We start from the raw sequence: 20,920 nt of genomic DNA, 5'->3' as shown, positions 1-20,920 counted from the left end.
TAAAAGTAATACAATCAATCAATCAATTAATCGTGCAACCTGACTGAGGCACCGCTTCCCTTCCTTGGCGATAAAAGTGCTAAAAGAGACAAACACAGACAACACAGCACAGAGCACGCTTCCCTTCTTTTGTCTCTCTTGTGCGCTTTGCACTGATGAGGTTATCCAGTGCCTAAAGTCAAGCTGGTTCAGTTGTTCAGCTAACTCAATACAAGATTATGCAAAAGTAGTGTTGAAAACTAATGGGTTAATGGTGTATCTGGTAACTGTACCTAAAAAAACAAGATCATTCCTTCGTTCGCACCACAAAGCCGATATGTCAACATACAGTACACCAAACATTGTACACATCCTACGATTACATGGGTGTGACCCTGCCCCCTTACACGAACATTACTGTGTGGTTTGACGATGTTCATGCCAGTAGTGCAACTTACTGAAATCAATAAGTGTTTGGCAACGAACCTTCCAGTTTTGTTCGAGAACCATCAACCAAACTAAACCATTAACAAACCAAATAACAAGTGCCATTGAAGCTTTCACCCACTTCGGTGCATTTTTCATATATTGAAACTATACAGAGCCCACCATATGCACTTACATAATCTAGCTTTTCGCAAGCATATTAGGAATGCTGCACTTAGTGTCGCAACATTACCCAGATATGGACGTTCATTTTTAAAATTTGTCTTGCCTATTGGGGAAGTGAGCAAAGAAGCCTACCTAACAATTTTCCATTCTATAGTTACCTGCAAACAAAGCTATAATGTGGAAATGTTACTTCCCTCTTTACAACACTTAAAAGTGGTTCCAAATTTGTGGAGCATCAGGCTATACCTATGCACGCATCCCAACGGCAGTGAACAGCAAATTTGCTTACTCCAAGAAGTTCCGTAAGCAGATGAGAAATAAAGCGAACAAGAGCAACTACAAAGACTTCCTTCTGTTTAATAAAGTCATTTGGTGAAGGTTGGCTCCATAAAACCAAATAAAAGTCATGCAAGCGCAAACAAATACGATTTTCTTCTTTGAATGTACAAAAGTGTCGCAGGCACCAAGTATTCGCAAGTTAAACAGCACAGTGAAACAGGTGTCTCGGAAACAAGTGGAATGTCAACAGGTAAAAACGAGAGAAGCCCTCTTTTGTCGATGCCCAAACATTACGCCCGTGCCCGAATTAGGGACATCCGTTCGAGAACCTTGTCAGCCACGCTTAAAAATAGCTACAAACCACAGCTCCCATGTCGTGAGCACACAATTACAACGGCTCGTTCTGCACAAACTCTGCCACACTTACTGCATGAAGCCATGCAAGACTAGCAATATCTTCAGCATAAATATGTATGCATCAAAATTTTTTAACAATTTGACGGCCTACTACTTGCCTCCAACAATTTTTACGCGACACAACCTACGCAAAACTGCAAAACCCAAACAATCGACAAGCTCGCAATCACAATCTTCTGGTCTGGATCATTGTTCCGAGCCTGCTTTTTCTTTTTTTTCTTTTCTTTACACCTCGATGCACAACCTCGAAACAGCTCTTCTACTCCCCGAGAACGCAGGTCCGAGCGATGACCTCCGTGACCTGGTAGGGGTCCATGTTGGACGACGGCCGCCTGTCTTCCAGGTAGCCCTTTTGCTGTTCCGCAACAGCTCGCGGAATACGGACGCTGCATCCGCGGTTGGCCACTCCGGAGGAAAACTCGTGGATGCTGGAGGTCTCGTGGTGGCCCGTGAGCCTACGCTCGTTGTCTCGTCCCTGCTTGGGGTCGTACGCCTCAATGTGACGCTTGTGATGCTTAGCTAGCCTCTCAATTGCTTGTTCGATAGCCCTGCAGGATAATAGCGAGGACTAGTAAGAACGGCTCATGGGGTTAAGGCCAGTGAAATTCCGGTTGTATCAAAGAGGCACTAAACTGCACAAGCTTGCTCTCAAATTAAAGTCTGGTTCAATTACAGTGAACCCTCGTTATTATGACCATGGCCGTTCCCAAAAATTTTGGTCATAATGCGGAATTGTCATATTAATGGGGGGGGGGGGGGGCATTTGCAGAGGTTTCACTAAATTGTTCCCCAGGAGTATGGTCGTAAAGCACGTATGTCAGATTATCGGAGGTCATATTAACGAGGGTTCACTGTAGTACAATTTCAACAAAGTGTGACGAAATCAACAAAGTGTGTAACATAATTTGAAGTAAACTTGTTGTTCCATTTTAGTGGCCCTTTAAAAGGAAGAAGGAATTGGCACTGAGAACCAGTAAGGTTAGACTTAATTGGTTAAGCAGTCCGGCAGGAGCAGCCACACAAAATACTCTTGCTGAATTGTGCCCCATCAGCACATCTGTAAAGCCTGCTTTGTTGCATTAAAGGGGCAGTGAAACCACTTCCAAACTTTTGGAGAAATAACGTAAATATTGATTTATGTCCACTAAACATGCACATTAAAATGCTACGTTTCTGCGATCCCACATTACGAAGCTATACTGCACTCCGAAGTAGTGTGCTGGGCAAGCTCCTCTTTCGCTCCTCAACTCGACACTTCCTTGTCAGTTTTTGGAGCGACACTTCCATAAAGCATAGGCGGTTGTATAGGGAGACAGCCGCCAGAGAACGGCCTTCATTATAGTGACCTTGGGGTACTTCAGGCAAGCGTGCACGGATAAAATGTCGCTTCCTGTTTGTCTTCTCACGCGTCTAGTGCACCACAATCACCAGTGGCACGAAAAAAAAGTTGCAGTTTTAAAAAACCAACGGTTAAAAAACTATTCAAATGAGGAATGTGAGACTTTGTGTCGAACCCATGGACATATGAAGCGGAGCTGTGCATTTAGTGGGTTGCATGTGTTTCCTCAGCCCTTTAAATACGTTATTGAATTAGAATTACAATTACAATGTTATAATTAACTTGTAACTTAACTACGATTATAGTTACTCCAAAGAGTTACACCAAGTTAGATCCAATTCAATGTGTAAGTGCATATATATTGTGGATGTAAAATGGCAGAAAAGGGCCTTGTATGAAAAGTAATTCCTAGTGCAATACAAATTACTCACAAAATTGAGTTAAAGTTGCAATTACACAATATTAGAAGCAAACCTGGAATTGAACCTCTGTATGCAATAAGGGGATAAGTCGACTTATCCCCTTTTAACTATTTTTGCTGCAATGACATCTACATACCAATATGTACCTGCCAAAGAAATTTTAATGCCGTATTGCAATTTCTTGGCCCACTACAGGAGGGTAAGAAACGTGAAATGCATATGCATCAATGGGACGGACAATCACATCGGGCCCCTTTTCTCAGTTTGGGATTTTTCGACTTATCCCCTTATTGCATTCAAAGGTTCAATTACTGAGGACGTAATTAGATTACCTTATCACTATGCAGTTCAGATTACAAAAAATCAAACGCATGAAGCAGCATGACCTTGGAAACCCAGTCTAATCTGCTGCAGTGACATAATAAGGCCATGAGCTCTAATTTGCTACAAAAAACCTGTAACAAATGACACTTGAGCGGAGCCCATTGAGCCCACACTACACCCATTCAGAGTTGATGAGCCACTGATCTTCCCTCATTCTCATACAGGCTCCCCCTGTAGGACCTACTACTTACTTCCACTACCCCTATCAAGTGTGGAAAATTTGGCCTTTGTTTCAAGAAGGTACTCACTTTATTCCTCCTTCCTTGCGCATGGCATTTGTGCTGAAGTTTGTGTGTGCACCAGCACCGTTCCAGTCACCAGTCATGGGCTTGGGATCAAAGGTAACTACAACACCAAAATCTTCAGCAATGCGCTGCAGGATGTAACGGGCAATCCACAATTCGTCTGCAGCATGAACTCCACCAGTTGGGCCACACTGGAACTCCCACTGAAAAAAAAAAAATGAATATGCAAATTAAAGGATGGTCTCAGTGTTTGTTGAACACCTGTTTTTGCTCAGAAACATTAGTGAGTTTTAGAGAACTGCAAGATAATCGCACCATGACTCGCAAAATGTCTCGCGAATGGAACATATGGAGCACTTCGAAGTTCGTAAGGAATTAAACGGGTCACACACACTGCACTGCAACATTCCATCCACTTTTATCTTTTGTTTAGCTGCTGTTGTCACCTCTGTCTCCTCCATTCGTCTATTGACCACTTCACAAATGAGAAATAAATCATCATCCGCCATTGAAGGGGTTGTGAATCGAATCCCGAATATTACATGAAATCATGGTTGAAATGTTAGATTTATGGGTGTCAAACATCTCCGTCGAAACTCCCCCTCACGCTGCGCTTCAGCGTCACTGAGTAATGTCACTTTGAACGTGAGGAGATCCTCTTACTCTTGGCTAGCCTTCTCCTCTCCCGATCTCATGACGATGTCGCCGATGTAGTACCGAGCGTGCAACGGAAGTGCGTAGTTACCCGTACTCATGACGACACCTGCAAGCAGGTACGTGGCGAACGCTAGGACGCAGCACGGTGAAGTGCTCAAAACGGAAAGCAGAAATGAGCAGAAGCACTATGACGTAGAGCCATAGAGCGACAGGTCAAAGAGTTACTTCCCGCATATTTAACGAAGCTGCTCGTCACCGCTTGGCGCGACAGCCAGCGGGGGGGGGGTATCGAACATGGGAGGTTTTAAGGCTCTGTAGCATAAAAAATAATGGGATGTGGGAGGTGGAACTTTGTGTACGAAGTGCATGGAGTGAGGCGTACAGACCCTGCCAGAGACCAAAGTTCTATCCATGTGGTTCCTCAACCCCTTTAAGCACTTGCATGTAATTCGTGAGCTTCCTGAAGCAGCAGTTCAGCCTCAACCGGTTTGGAAAGGGCCCACCCCGTCATGCTTACGGAGTTGTTGGCCCCACGACCTACTAAATTATAACGACCATGTCATAATCAGCAACCCCTATGAGGAGCCCGTCTGCACGATCCGCTAGGCGCGCTACTCATCGGCACGCGAGATCTGCACCACGAATGGACGATGGAAATTTGAATTCTGAACGCGCAGAAGCGTATGTACGACTACCGTAGCAGACGACAGCAATAGCTCCTATGAAAACGCGTAGAATGATGATGATAATCAACCTCAGTATGAAACATCTGTGGAATATCCACTGCTTGTACAGAAATACTAAGGTAAGCTGAAGTACAAAGTATTGCAGAAGTTGATGAAGCAATAACTGGGACGATAAGTAGCACCACCGCTACCTTCCAAAAATGCGGCGCTCGGAAGGGGTGCCTGTGACATGGTCGTTATAATTTAGTAGGTCGTGGTTGGCCCGTAAAATGTACCAGCCCCCGAGTCGGCAGGCTGCGCTCCGATTGGACGACAGCAATATGGAAGCCGAGTGTGCTTACGATTCCCTACTATTATACTGGAAATTTTTCGGTTGGCAAATTACACCATACTCACTTGGGAAGGCATGACTTCAGCGTTAGTGCCCGTGATGTTGACGTTGGCGTACAAACAGGCACGATAATGTGCTTCCACAACATCTCTTCCCAAGACACGTCCAGTGCCAACGCCGCAGTAATAAGGTCCCTGAGGCCCAGGGAAGCCATTGCGGGGCCATCCAAAAGGCTTGCCGCTCGTGTCCAGGAAAGTATACTCCTGCTCAATACCGAACCAAGGGTCCTCGCTCTTGGCCTTCTCCATTGTGAGCGCGCACTTTTGTCTGTGGTTCGTCTCTGCACAGAACCAGAGGGATTCCTGTGGCTCAGGAAACTGACAGGAAAGGAGCCCAAGCAGCACAACATTTTGGCCCAATATTGGCAATATTGGTCCAATAATGGGGCAGTCCACTTCTGGAGCAACCAAGACTCCCAAGCAGCGCAACGTCTCGTCCCAATCTCGTCCCAATCTCGTCCCAATCTCGTCCCAATCTCGTCCCAATCTCGTCCCAATCTCGTCCCAAGATGTTGTGCTGCTTGGTAGTCTTGGTTGCTCCAGATGTGAAGTTAACAACGAAAAAAACTGCCAGCAAACCAAGAAAGCGTTAGAACTGGGATAAGTTTTGTACTACGAGGCGCAGCCTGAAAGTAAGTTCCGTTTGCAAATACAGTCACTGCAGTCACCATTCCGGAGACTCATTCGATTTCACATTTTTAGACAATGAGATGGTGGTGACGCATCTTTCTTCCTTGTGGGGAGTAGAGTAGCTCTCGTATTTCCTGCATGCGGTCAGAGGGGCAGTTCTTGGGCAGGTCATGAGAATACAACTAGTGGCTGTATCGTGGCCAGTGTCCTCTCAAACATGAAAAGGAATATTAGACGATATGGCGTGCCATTCCACCGTACTTCAGCTTCACTCAACAGATTGCATCGTTCTACAATGCTGGGGTGCAAAAAGTGATGTTCTGTCAAGACAAGTACCTCAATAACGGCGGAAACTGTATAGAAATGTAGGTCTCAGATGTGTGGAACTGAGTAAAAATTTCAAAACTAGTTTTTTTTCTTTCTTTTTTTTTAAAAAAGCCAACTGGAACTTGCTTTCCGGATACTCCTCGATATCGATATATGGAAATGGTTCTGCCATTGTGCCGTATTGATAACTAACATAACCTAGCATGTACGTATTTCTTCCAAAAAAAGCCTGTTTCACACGAAGCAACTCTGCTTTCCTAAGACACTTCAAAACCACATGTGATATGTGCACTACACTTATGTGCTGATTAGAATGGGTACGGGTGAGGACCACAATGAATAAAGGAAAATATGGAAGCCACTTGCAAAGAAAAAGATGGAAGGAAACAGGAAATGAGCTTCATGAACAGTCAACACAGCTTACCTGTTGCTCATAAAATAAAGTGTTGTGACACTCTTAAGTTTTGACATCTCGGTGCCATGCTTCTGAAGAGGATCCATCATCTTGCTAGCTTTATTTTATCTTATCTTTCGGAGGTAGCATTGGAGAAAAAAATTGAATAAGAGATGCTCGTGAGTTGCAACGTGTGAAGCAGTACTTTAGCAGCAAAGAAATTTACTCTTCATGCTCTGCACAACTACAACAGTAACAACAACATGCTATACATATGCCTGAAAGAGTCGTGCTTCCCGCCACTCACCAGTGGGTTCTTTGTTGGGCCTATACGTTTCACACATGACTAGTTTGTTGTTCCCCCTCAAGAAAGGATCGGGAAAAATGGCCGCGGGCTTCAGAAAGACATCCGAGTTGGAGCCAAGGGCTTGATATGTGCTAGATCCGTCATAGTTCCACCAGGAAAGCTCTGTTGATGTACAAAACAAAGCTGTCAAGTCATACGCATACCATATTGGCTTGTATGTGTGGTTAACGTTCTTTTTTTTACCTAAAAATGTGGCGTAGGATCATCAATTAAACGAGTAACTACGGTAGCTGGGGCTGCTTCTGCTGTAGTGCAGGTTATATCTCGACCTAGTTATCTTCACTCCTTTTTCAACAGTTTTTCGATGCAAGTTTTTCCGATATTTCTGCAGGTGGGCAGAATTGACAATGAAAGCAGTGATTGATAGATGATAACTATTTTTATTTTTCTAATTCTTTATGTATCGTATTTTCACGTGTATAGTTCACGGCTTATCTGTTTAAGAGTTATCTGGGCATCCACTGCAGCTTATGCGGCAGTGCGGCTTATCTGAGGGAAGTTTCTCGTGGAACTTCTCGACCGCCATAAACGAGCCCCTCGTATAATGCCCCGGACGCCTTTGACGGCAACTGACCAGGGGTTCTTGTCTCTCTTCCTTCTTTCACGAGGTCAGGGGCTTAGGGGGGTCAGGGGTCGAATGACTAAACATGTACACAGAATGCCTAAGGGCCTACCCCTCTCCTACCTCTGAGTAGCCAGGAATCTACTAGAGTCAGTACTCTATGGTATTTAAAGTAACGTTGCATTTTGTCAGTTTTGAGAGTTCTTTGATTCGCACAAATAAATCATTTTCTAATTCGTGTATCGTATGTGTGCGTATCCCGTTGCATTCATTGTGATATCTGACGGAGTGGCTTATGCGCTACCCCCAGTGCTGGGAAAACAGTGACCTGCTGCGAATACGCGTGAAAATACAGTACATGATCTGCCATTTGGGCCGTCCCCATACATATCTTACAAACGTCTTAGAAATGTCCCTGGGAACAGAGACGGGAATCGTAGACACAAGAAAACATGTTTCTCGCCTTTTCCTTTTTCCCCGCATATAGTTTTGCACCCTAGCAAATATCCCAGTTTCTGCAAAGTCTATCTCAAATGTTTAATGTACTAAAATACTCCTAATGACCACCATTCAGTACAACAAGCACTGAAAATATGTGATGACAATCTAAAGGTCGCCTCTGCAATATTTTGTTTCATTACTTTACGGTTGCGTTTGAACCGCAAGTAGTAAACTACTGGTTTTGGCCCACATGTATGGTTCCCGGGTGAAAAATGTTTGCAATTACAAGTGGTTTATCAAACAATTTCTACTTGAAGTCACTTTGATCTTCGTTGTACATAAATGGTTTAAAGTGGAAATTGTTCCATGATTGCGCAGACATTTTTCACCTGGGTTGGCAAAGCAAGACCGTCTGATAAACTGTCATTAAAATGACAATCAAATTTCAAGTGCGTCAGAAATTCACATCACGCACAAATTCGGTGGGCACGAAATAGCATCGTCGCAACACCTCCAAATAAGAGCATTAACTGCACAAAGAGACATACCTTCCACAGACTTTGGGACAAAGTTCACCGTGCGCGTCTTCGAACGCAAGTTTTCGCCCGTTCCATCAATCCAGATATAAGTGCAGAGAGACTTGTCAGTTGGCATGGGCAGGTTAAGGTAGTGAATTAGAGTGGCTTTCCCCACAGAGTCCACAATGCGAAAGTCATCCTCTGCAAATACACAAAGAGAAGTCGTCACTATATATATATTACCATTCCACAGTCAACGTAGCAACAACCTAAGGCAGTGAAAGCGCAAGTCCTGAACGTTAATTCAATTCTGTGGAATACTAGAGTTACGTACAAAGATCACTGTAGTAATGCTTGGAGTACTTGGTAAAATGAGCATCACTACCAATGCAAGTGCACAGCTTCGGGTGGATATTCTAATTAATAACCCTTCGACAAATGAAGTAAATTGTTACATTAAGGGCGGAAAATATAGCTGACTAAATGGTCTAAAGTATTTTTCTCTTGCTAATTATATCTACTGCACTTCCTATGGTAGAGACTCACTTTGGGGCCTTCGAAAAGAAAAAAAAAAAGACTAAAAGTTAACACAACAACAACAACTTTATTGCGAGACCACAATTGGCAAAGATCGCATTGAGTTGTCTTTTCCTGCCATTTATTCAAAGAGGTAGTGACAGCAATATTGAAGGCTAATTATGTGTCGCATACGCATGCCTTGCACCGCTTGCCTGGATAGTGAGCACAATAGAATCTCCATAGACGCTGGGGGTGAAGCCAGCACCATCTGGACTAAAGATGTGATCGTCAATGAATGTAATATCTTAGTGTGCAAGTCTGGAAGTCCCCAGCAATTTCTGTCATCACAGAAATCTTAAATTGATCTTGGCCAATGTATGTAACACCATCCAATACTGGACCCCCCCCCCCCCCAAAAAAAAAAAAAACATCCTGGATCTGCCCCAGGACAAACTGTACTGTCACACCTACTTTGATTTTTTAATAAACAGTTGCGTGAAACAGCTTCTGCTTCACCCATGAGGTTTCATAAATCCTGAGCAAATCCCTGGGGCACCCAAGCACGAGCGTCCCTGGACTTCCTGCTTGATTTATCTCATAGTGGTGGAGGCATATAGCGATGTGTAACACCTGTATCTACTGGTTTCGCTAGAATTTTTATTTATTTATTTTTTCAGGTGTTTTGCGGGGGATGCGAACGGGTACACGCAAGGTCCCTGAAGGGACAGAAATCGAGGGTGTTCAGGACATCCGGTCCCTCCCCCAGATCCGCGCCTGGTCCCGTGCCCCAGCTTGAAGGAAACAATCGACGTTTAATCGACGCCTAAAAAAAGTGTTTGGCATATTATGCAAGCTCTCGAAAACACGCCAGTTTTCTCCTGCCCCCAGGAACTGCGAATTATTACGCAGCGGGAGGCATTGCGAAATCCAACACACGCGGTTTTGTTGAAAACAATCCCGGGCGATGACTCTCGCGCGCGGAAGAAATGCAGCAGGGTCCCGTGCGCAGCACGTGCGCCGCAGACGACCGCCGATCAGGAATCACGTGACCACCTCGTGCGGTCTGCAACGCGCCCTGCTCGAAAGCTCGAATCACGGGGCCGGGTCAATACGCTTCTGGGAAACGTCAATGCTGTGGTCGTGCTGCAACCCCGAGCGGAGGAAGATATCACCAACTGGCCATGTTTTCGTAGCTCATGTCGAATTCTTGCATTTTTGACCAGGACAGAATCATGAGCACCTATCAGTTTTGATTTGGCTCAGTGTTTGCGCCGCGAAACAACTGTGCCTACCGTGCAGTTTCGTTGCCGCACAACGCGCGTGTAATGACTCCATCAACGACGCTTGTTGTACAGACACTAAATCGGAATAACCCCGGTACCAGAGTCTGAATTAGAATGTAAAAGAAAAAAAAAATCAATGTAAGCTGCTTAACGAATGTCGAACGGTAATTAAATTAAACAAACATGCCCACGTTCGTTGCAGTTCGCGGCAAAATATGCAAAACGGGCAGAAATATTTTTTGGTGTTTCCATATAAGATAATCGAAATTGCAAATTTTCTTTACATTCACCAACTCTAAGATCGAAACACGATTTTCCTCGTTGCATTGCTGCCCACTTTTGAGCCATTTCCAAGTGCAACTACCGCAGCAAGCGTTTATTTTTATTTTCCTCAATAAGTTGTAATCGAAAAGAAAGAAAAGAGGTGCGCTTCTGGTTTTCGTCGCTTTTCCGCGTTGGCGCCGCAAAGCAACGTACACTAAAGTCCCTCGATCGCTCAAAGAGCGATCGAGGGACTTTAACGTACACACGCAGACAGATGGGGAGAGGGCAGTAGGAGATGATCTTGACGCGATGACGCCCCCAACGACAAGGAGAGAGAGAGAAATCAGACTTCCATATTCCCGGTTGCGAAATCCCCGATCTCGAAATTCACGTTCTCGAAACCTGGCAAAATCAAGGAGAATGTTGGATTGTTTCGTAAGATGGTATGCTGTGACATCACTGTTTAACCACTCAAATTCATTGGTTTTCGAGGTTAGTCCAAGTCGTTTTAGCAAACGAAAGCAGCATGTTGGTTAGTTTATATTAGGTTAGTCCAAGTCCGGTGTTTGCATTGGCATGTCCAGGTTTGTCCAAGTTCGCCGTCGGCAGTACCCGCGCGCTATTGTGCATTTTATAGTCTGATAACGTTTATTTACGGTAGTTTATCTCGCAACGGGGAGTTCGATCACTTCCCAAGCAGCACAATGTACTGAATGTCGAGTGCAATAGGGGGTGCACAGTATGTATCTTATCAGTGTTGTTTAGTTTGACGAGTCTGTTCAAGGCCTTCCACCTACCCGTCCACCCCTATTGCACTCGACTTTCGGTACATTGTGCTGCTTGGGTTGATTTCGAGGTACAAGTCGTCGGTGTACCGAAGTGAAATGGTACCCAAGAAGCGCATAGTTCCTCTTAAAATACACGAGTACTCTGTCCAAGAAGCACAAATGAAAGTTCAGCTGTTCAACGTGTTCACTCCGCTGAGCTACACAAGAAAAATATCTGGGCTTTGCATTTCCTGGGTACATTAGGGTGGGTATATCCAGCCACACGAAAGGAGGAGATTGCGCACAATTGGCGAGTTTTATAGTTCCTCGTCCATCAAGAACGACTGTCACGGGGGCAATTTATTCGAAGGTCAAGGGAAAAGCGAGATTAGATTACGCGAATGATACTAGTCGTACGGTTCGACGCTCTCACGTCGCCAATCGAAGCCAGATATCTCGGATCCTTATCTGGGTGAAAACCAAGGTTGTCTGTTGCCACCGCCAGATTTCTTCGTCCGTAAGCCGCAGTCGTCTGCACTTTCCTATGCGTGATCTCTATAGGCCGAGATGACATCATGGGACGCGGGCAAATTACGAATCATCCCCGAGGGACTTCCGCGACCTTCATCCCACTTGACGCGTCGTCGCTCTGATATTCGCCTCAGGGACGACCACACGACCAGTCTCACATCGGGATATCTCATAGGCAATCATCGCGTGGACGGGGAGGTATTCAAAGAGTAGAAATGTCCTTCATTCATGTAGCATGTCGCGTTGCAAGCAAAAAGATACATGGGTATCCAAGCCAGTGTTCGTAGCGAGAAAAAAATATTTTCGGGTTCTATGGGGACTTTACATTGGAGGAGGGGGATGATTTCCCCTCGTTTTCTGCTCCCAGATGCACTAGCAACGGTACATTTTTTTTTGGGGGGGGGGATGGGAGGTTAAACCCCTCCCCCAAAATCACCCCTTCGGCTACGCCACAGATCCAAGTGCAAGAGAGCACAGTTTGTACCATTTATTTTGCTTATCTTTTAATCGTGCTTGGTGAATACGCTACGACAGTACATGAGAGAACTGATGTTCTGAGGCTGGAACAACATAGAAGGGACAATCACATACAAGGCCTCAAGATGCCTAAGAAATTAACGATGAAAGTCACTGAAAAGGTTAGCCAGATGTAGGACTCGAACCCACATCTTCTGGATTACCGGTCCAGAGCTCTACCAATTGAGCTAAGCTAACACGCCTTCTCAGTGACTTTCATCTTACGACAGTACGTCTCCGTGCATGAGAGAAAGAAAATGGTTGGAGAAAGCACGTGACAAAGCGTCTGTCCACTCAGAAAGCAGCAATAAGGGGACATTCGCAAACTGGCCACAACACTACGGCGAAAAAGATGAAGCAACGCGGACCTCACGTGCGGTTGCTGAGACAGTTCTACGTGCACGAGGGGAAAGGAAAAAGCTGAGGGGCTGCGCGAAAGGCCGACCTACTTGCTCAGTGAATAGTTACATGTCGAAATCTGGCCAGCAATTTTGTGGTGCAATACAAACATCTGGTAGATTTATGTATTGATTGATTGATTCATTCATTCACTGGTTGATTGATTTCTACGAGGGACGCCGACCATGCTGTACCGTGGGTTGAGATCTGGCAAAATTGATTGTAAAAACTATCTCTATATCTCTAAAAACTATCTCTAGAGTAAAGCCACGAAATTGTTTTTAACACATTCGATTTGTAAGTCAGGCATTCGATAACATACTCCAGTATACCCACCCACTACGCAATGTTTTTTTTTCTTTCTTTTTTTTTTTTTTTTGTGGAACACCGCAGCACACTAGAACAAATTTTAGATCATTTGAGGGCTCGTTGCATTGGGGGTAAGTAGATTGCAAGGTGAAGGGTGTTCAAAAATATGGAATGATTGCAACTGCTCTCCAATGTGCTCCCTTTTCCTTAGAGTGCGTACAACCGTGGAATTGCCAAAATACAAAGCACAATTCAATTCATTCTATTGAATACTGCTTAGGAAAGAAGAAAAGAAGCAACGTTTCAAAAGGGGGTCAGCCGTTGCATGCTGTGTAAAGGCACAAATTTTGAGATTTCAACAAAATGGCCAAGTACAATTTTTACTGAACCTAGCACTATGATCACAAGTTTGTGTGTCAGCAATCGTTCTAGATAGAGGTCGCTCACACAGGGGCCTATTAGCGAGGGAAAAATGCAGGCTGCACTCGGAGTGCTGTCACAGAAACCCATCATTACCCTTTCGGTTGTCCGCCTTTCCTGCAATGGGCTGTCGATGCGGGAAGTTTTACGAAGGCAGCTTCAGTCCTAAGTAGTACTTCGCTCTCGCTAAGTTTTTCAATTACAGAACTGGCAGTTTGCTGTTTAGCAAAAGGAAAAGCAAAATCCCTTCAAATTTTGTCGTTTCAGGACTACGGGACAGTGTGGCACAATTAACCTGTTTAAATTTGTTTTAAATATTACGGTCGTTCTCCACTTTGCATAGGCAGGCAGACTGAGATAGACAAAAAATCCAATCCGAGCCCGATGCGTGCACATCCGGGTTCGGTTTTACAACCACGGTACCATAAAAGCAAGGGCAAATTTGCAGACGAAACTTTGCTGCTTCGAGACGCACGTTGTCTGAAGCAAAAGTGGCCTGAAAACAGGCTATTGTCTGATATCACAGCTTAAAAATTTGAAAAATAACTGGCTGTCAACTCTACTGCAATATTTTGCATTGTGGGTCCCGAGCATAATAAATTCTGTGGTTTTTCATCCATACGCGCACATCCGGTTTTGGTGTTACAGTGACGCTGGCACACGTGCGCTGGCATAAGCAAAGCGGAACTTTGCAGACGACACTTTGTTGCAGAACGCACTCGTCGTCTGCTTCACGGAGCAAGAATTTACGGCTGCTGCAGCGACGCCGGATCACAGCTCACTATGTGCAAAACAAATAGCTGGATGCAAACTTTACGAAATCATTGTGTAAAAGCTTGCGAGAAAGCGGTAAACGATGCGAGCAAGATCATGGCTACACGTATGTGGGCAAAATAATTGGTACATGTATATACGAAAAGGAACCCGTACGATATTTTCTCGGTGGATTACTTCGCGCATCGGCCGCTTTGCAAAGAACGCCTACAACGGCAGGGGAAATGATTAATCGCGGTTTCAATTTCAATGACGTGCGCTCAGGCGAGTGCCTCCCCAGACACTTCCACTGCGTGACGCAGCGTACGGAAGGAGCGTTCCAGAGCGCGTAGACACGTAACCAACGTAACGCACGCTCAGTCACTACGACCTTGAAAAGCTGCAGCGCCACCTTCTGCTAAGCCGCAAGCAACAGCTGATGGGAAGAGCCCCGTGACGCCCTTGGGCACCGAGCCAAAGCACGGCTGACGCCCCGCTCTCTAGGATAGCAGGACGCAATTATTCCCACGTTCAGCTACTGGGCCGCGCGATACTTCCTCGTTCGAGATGCAAACACGTGTAGAGACTAATGAAACCTGGTTGGCGCCAGGGGCGGATCCAGACTCTGGGTTTGGGGGGCGGTTTCTTGAAGTGCGTCGTAAAGGAGGGGAGAGAGAGGGGAATCCCATGTATAAACTGACGTTGGGGGGGGGCGGTCGCCCCCCTCCCTTGGATCCGCCACTGGCACTGGTGTGACACAGTGAAGGCTCTTTCCACTATCGGGCGGAATATAGGTAATGTACTCCGCCGTCGAGCACCCTATCAAAGTGGAAATTGTAGCGCACAGAAGTTCATCAATAATAAAATTGCCATTCGACTAATAAGCAGTGGAACCCGGAACAGGAACTACGTCGTCGTGACACCAAGCCGACCTACATTCCTTGGGCACTCAAAGCGCCCGTGCACAGTCGTGTTCAACGTCGAGATGCAGTCCTTGTGCAATCACCGCAATCCAAAACAGCTCTCCACCGCCAGAGGTTCCAACAAGAAATTATACGAAAGACGAGCAGCAACCTAACCCTGACCCCGCTCTACTTGGACGACCGAGCAAGACTCCTCAACCCAACCCTAAACATAAATATAGCGCTCACTGTGAAGCATCGCCAAAAGGGCACCTGCGTTGTGCAATGGATATATCTTTCCTCACGAAGATATTTTCGAACTTGAACAAATGAACAGACCCCCTCTTTTTTGTACCCCCAGTTACGACCACGGGTGGTGTCATCCTACAAGAACCGCAGAAAAACAACCAAAAGATGTCACCGCAAGACAGAGCAAAAAGGGGGGCATGCATATATCGCGAGACGGTAATTATACTTAATCATTGTCTGACAGGTTTGAATGTGCAAGTAATCTAACCGTCCCATCTTAATGACACAGTGTTGTGTCATCCGACGTTGGGTAGAAAATAACTCCACAGGGCAACAGGTTGTTAGTGCGAAAACCGTTCCGAGAATTGTGTGTCGCAACATGCCGAGGCATTCGTCGATCTCTTTCGCATGCCAACCGGACAGACCCCTGGCAAGATGCCCTTGAGTTACGCCGGCAAAATGATAAAGGAAATTCCACACTATTTGCGCTCACAATTGCGACGATAACCAGCCTCGACTCGCAAAAGAAACTCGAAGCCACGGCCTTTCAGGAACGTTTGCCAAAAACAGCGCCAAGAGCAACATCGGAATTGGAACCTTGCTCGGGCACAACAATGCGTTCGTTCACGTAACATAAAATGTAACACAGTTATTCACCTTGAAGCCCCAACAATACGACGGCCCGTTCTTTCACGCGCGCTTACATCATCCGCGGAGCTACAGAGGAAGGTAACCGCCCCCCTTGTCAGCTGTGCGAACGAACGAGCTTTGCTGCCATTACTTGCGCGCGTGCCATGGCACAGAGACCGACCTTACCCATCAGCTTTACCGGTATACCAACAAACTAATCTCATCACGTAAATAAAGAACGCTAGCAACGGGAGACACAATTTCAATCCCGGATTTTTTCGTCCGAATCCCGGGCTGTCAGCTGGATGCCGCGCGCGGTTGCGAAAATTCACGTATTTCTCCAGTTCCTTCCCGGTATCAAACGTAGATCAAACACGACAGCAGCAGCACAACGCCATGCAAATCTACAAAGCCTGAACGACACTTTTCGGAACTGTGCAGTGAAGAACAGGGATCGCTGCAGTAAAACGAGGGGGCTTACGCAATAATGGGGAATAAACGGAAGCAATGTTTAGAGTAAAGCGCGCGCGTTTACAAAACGTTTCCGTTCCGAACCGCCGAATGCATGAACACCGCCCCCGAGGTGAGGAATAAATGCATGATCCGTTAACGATTACAATATCGAAGTGGTACTAAAGCAAACCATCTTACCTGACCGTCTGCTGGCCGAAGTGCCAAGGGCAGCGACCAGATTGGGTTTTCTCAGCTGTTGACGAACAAGGGTCGATGCAGCAGCGGCGGTCGATCTTCGAAGCACGGATAACGCCATATTTATTCGCTAAATGAGTGAAAAGGGGAAGAATAAAACTAAACTGGGGAGCAAAAGAAGAAGTGCACTACGGATCACTGCATACGTGATTACAGCGAAGCCTTCGCAGACGATCTTTCTCGCCGGAGCGGCGGAGAGTGACACGCACGTCGACGGGGAGGATTATTTAAGGGCGCGGATGCGAGAAGGTGCGCTGAGGGAGGGAAGCGGACCGCTAGAATGTGGATACCGTTGGCGCTGAGAAGAGCTCGGTGTTCTAAAGAGCTTGGAAACCGCCACTTCCCAGTTATTGGCACTGAAAATAAACGAAACGCAATAACTGTCACAACAGTCGGATATTTTGGTATGAACGCGGTTTGGCGAACTTCGGGTCAGCTGAAAATGCGCACCTCATTTCCTGCTGTTTTACATTGCGTTACGAACGAAGAGCTGATGTCATTCTTGTCTTCGCCACCCGCCTTTCTTTTTGCGAGTTTTCCGGGTAATAAAGGGATGTACGAAAGACATGGAAGTTTTGTACAATGTGTGTCCGAATGGAGCAGCTTATCTCCGCACTTGGAGAATCTGGATGTCGGATAACCGATAAACAGGACAGCAAGTGTAAACAGAAGAGGCGGAACACTGACCCTCTCTTCGCAGACATTTTTAAAAAGTCTAGTAAAAATTGTGGGAACAGTCTTTTTTTTTTTTTTTTTTTCGTTAGTAGCACGAACGTGCGCACATTTTGAAATGAGTTTACCGCCTTAAAAAATTCGAGGTAGCCAAAGTTGACAGCTAGTAGAAGTATTTTTTTTTATGTCTGTCGCTCATGCGGCAGTAAAACCTAAATCATCACCATCAACATAAGCTTCTAATGGTAATGTTTCCCACCCGGATACCATGAGAGTTCACAGAAATGCAATCTAGGTGTTCATCTAGAGAAAAATAACCAATGTAGGAAGTGTAACTAGAGCAAATTACCTTCATATATGTCACTACGAATGAATGTAAATCAGGGGCATGTAGGGGTCCGCGCGCTTCCGGTTTTTATTTTAGGGCGGACTTTGCATATGTTTTTCCATGTTTATTTATAATATTATGAAATCATTTAAACCAACCTTAAAACCAATACAAATTAACCCCTGTGAGACACCACAAAAGGAACGCTCTCCGTTTCTTCGCTGGCAAGTCGATATTATATATAGCTGTGGCATATTTTACGGTGCTGACTGAATTAATAGTAAATAATTTCACTTGTTTATTTATTCACTTACACACACACACACCCACACCCACACCATAGCCTCAAGCGTAGGCTACAGCACGGGTACATAAAAAAAAATGTACAAGACGGCATTTATGAACAGATGTCATTCGCCTCAACACATCGAGAGACAGGAGGAAGTGCCATCAAAGGAGAAATCAAAGACAAAATGGTGTCTTTAATTGTTTAAATTAATGTATAAATTAACAACAATTAATTAATTGTTGTATTTAATTGTCGTTGTTGTTTAATTGACTAGTCGTGACTCGCCTCCCCATTTTTTCTTTCTTCTATCCATCACCATCACCAGCTTTAATTGGCGGTATTTATGCGACGATATTTGAAATAGCATTACTTACATTTATTATTATACATATTTCATATCACTAAGGTCGCGTTTAGCTTTTTTACCGAAAAACGCGCGCATGTAAACTTTTTATCATTCGGTTTTAACCGGAAAACACCGAATATAAGTGTCCAATGAAAGATTTGGGGATTAATCGCTGCAGACGTTAAATTTAAAGGGGCAAAAATCTGCTTTCACGACTTAGGTAGCCCCACTTCGTTGTAGAGCAAGAATACTGATCCATAACTTAAAAACCCGAGACTAGGGGACAAAAAACGACAAACACAGACAAGGTCTCAAATTTGTCGTTTTTTGTCCCCTAGTCTCGGGTTTTTAAGTTATGGATCTATACCACCAGCTCGCTTGCTACCTCTCTATCCTCTCGTAAGAATACTGAATTTGGAACGATGCATAAAAATAAACTGTGGGGAGAAAATAAAAGTTCGCATTTAAATTTGAATCCAATCTTAACGTTAGCCATGCATTACATCGTGTTCGGCTGTTCCGCCCCACCCACCATGCATTTACGTACTTGTGTCAACAAAAAGCTGACGCATATTCAGTTGCACAGATCGAGCACTTGATCACGTGCATAACATACCGTAGCGTGGGCGCAGTGTTGGAGGTTGTCCAAGACGAACGAAACGAACAAAAGGGGGAAGTTACAGGAAGACGAATTCGAGCGCAAATAACGGAACACAGAACGGAGAGAGAGAATTCGTCATATGCCGTGTCGTAACAGCAAGCCCAATCGTACACCTTGTTCAACTTACAGGAGCGCAAGCGAAAGCTTGAATATCGTAGACCAGTGTTTCCCAAACTGTAGGTCGAGCAGCCCGAGAGGGTTCGTGAGAAACTCAGCGGGGGGTTGCGAGTCGGCTCAGAAACTATAAAGAAGAGATTTTAGGGCGAAAAAAAGGTCCATTAGGGGATCTTCTTTCCCTGTGGATCTTTATGCCGCATGGATCTTCTTCCTCTTCCAGATTTTTTTTCCGTCACGTGACCCCGTTGGTATTCTTTCCCGTCGGACCTTTTTTCCCGTTGGATCTTTCTTCCACAAGCGTAAAGAAGACCATGCTCTGTCCACTATTAAAACGTTAAAAAAAAGAAGAAAAAAAAACGTGGTAACGTCGTGACCATAACCGTGGTAATCCTTGCTGCCACGCGTTTATTTTTCTGTCTGCGATGGTTTTTAGCCCATCTTACTACATCTGACGATAGCATGTGGCGAATTAAATTTCGGCGTCAGTTCATGAAAGGGGGGGGGGGAGGGGGGGTTACGATGCGATATCTTGTAGTTCTAATGTGTCGCAGGATAGCAAAGTTTGGGAACCACTGTCGTAGACTATATAGTTCAGGGGTTTGAACAGGATATTTCTCTTCGAAGCATGTTGGAATTCTGGGGAGTGACTTTTTTTTTTTGGGGGGGGGGGGGGGGGCGGTGCGAGACCTTTTGAGGGGTATAGTGGGGTGCTGAGAAAATCCCTGAACCAATCCCATATTTTCGTATTTTCCTTTCTCTTTCCGAACCGATCGATATCGATTTAACCACTTCCTCGATTTTAAATTATTCCCTCGCATAGCCAGTAATCGTGGCCTCGGTTGGATTAATTGATATTGTGTCCCGCGCTTAGTGATGTGGTTGGGGGCCAAGTCTCGGAACGTATGTGGCATGGTATATACAAGTTGTTGAGACAATCGCCCTCTGCGAGGGACATTGAATACAAGGTGCCGTGTGTCGAGAGGTTTACACAACCTGCGAGGCCTCGTGTACTGTAAACGTATTTTTGATCGCGATGTATTAATTTTCGCGCATTCAGTCATTTTCGCGAGTACTTAAATTCGCGATTCCAGGGCAGTTTCCTTTCGCGGGACAAACGTCAAGCTGTGTTCGCGTGTACAATTTTTCGCGATTTTTTAAAGGTCGCGAAAATCGCGAAAATTAATACATAGCGAATAAAAATACGTTTACAGTATTTTGTATTTCATGTGGGACAAATTTTGGCGTTGCTTTTCTGTAAGTATACATAGTGGGTCGATTTCACGGTGCTGGCCTCGTTCGACAGCTGTTCGAAATTCAAATGAAATGGATGTGCCAAACTGAATATTTCGTAGGGTGTTACGGAGGTACAGAAAAATAATATCAAAATATAATGACACCCATTTTGCGAAGCACAGAACCGAAATGCTAAAAGATGAGAGCAATGTTTATTACATTTCCATCGTACACCTCTCTAGAATGTTTTATAGCGCGGTCACTATTATTTATGTATTTTTATTTTACAATACTGTTAGTCCTTGTCAGGACTGTTACGGGGGGGGGGGGATGGGTATGCTACGGGTCATAGCAAACAAATAACTTAAATATAAG

At 45.0% G+C, this 20,920-nt stretch overlaps 1 protein-coding gene across 2 annotated transcripts in view; it reads right to left on the bottom strand.

Annotated features, from left to right (window-relative positions):
* Window positions 1-928: 928 nt before the first annotated feature.
* LOC135368235 (glutamine synthetase-like) overlaps window positions 929-20,920 on the bottom strand; it is a 40,624-nt gene continuing 20,632 nt past the window's right edge. Inside the window, exons 2-8 of one of the 2 annotated variants that reach the window (XM_064601388.1) lie at window positions 17,046-17,255; window positions 16,843-16,969; window positions 8,680-8,850; window positions 7,069-7,230; window positions 5,417-5,691; window positions 3,681-3,880; window positions 929-1,835 (exon numbers count right to left, since the gene is read on the bottom strand). In XM_064601388.1, coding sequence (XP_064457458.1) covers window positions 1,547-1,835; window positions 3,681-3,880; window positions 5,417-5,691; window positions 7,069-7,230; window positions 8,680-8,850; window positions 16,843-16,960 — 1,215 coding nt within the window. In that variant the 5' untranslated portion in view covers window positions 16,961-16,969; window positions 17,046-17,255 and the 3' untranslated portion in view covers window positions 929-1,546. Of the gene's footprint in view, window positions 1,836-3,680; window positions 3,881-5,416; window positions 5,692-7,068; window positions 7,231-8,679; window positions 8,851-16,842; window positions 17,256-20,920 lie in introns of both variants that reach the window. The other variant, XM_064601387.1, reaches the window with a different exon arrangement.

Source organism: Ornithodoros turicata, chromosome 9 (genome assembly GCF_037126465.1).
Source record: "Ornithodoros turicata isolate Travis chromosome 9, ASM3712646v1, whole genome shotgun sequence".
NCBI lineage: Eukaryota > Metazoa > Arthropoda > Arachnida > Ixodida > Argasidae > Ornithodoros > Ornithodoros turicata.
This window is presented reverse-complemented; position numbering and strand designations above follow the sequence as displayed.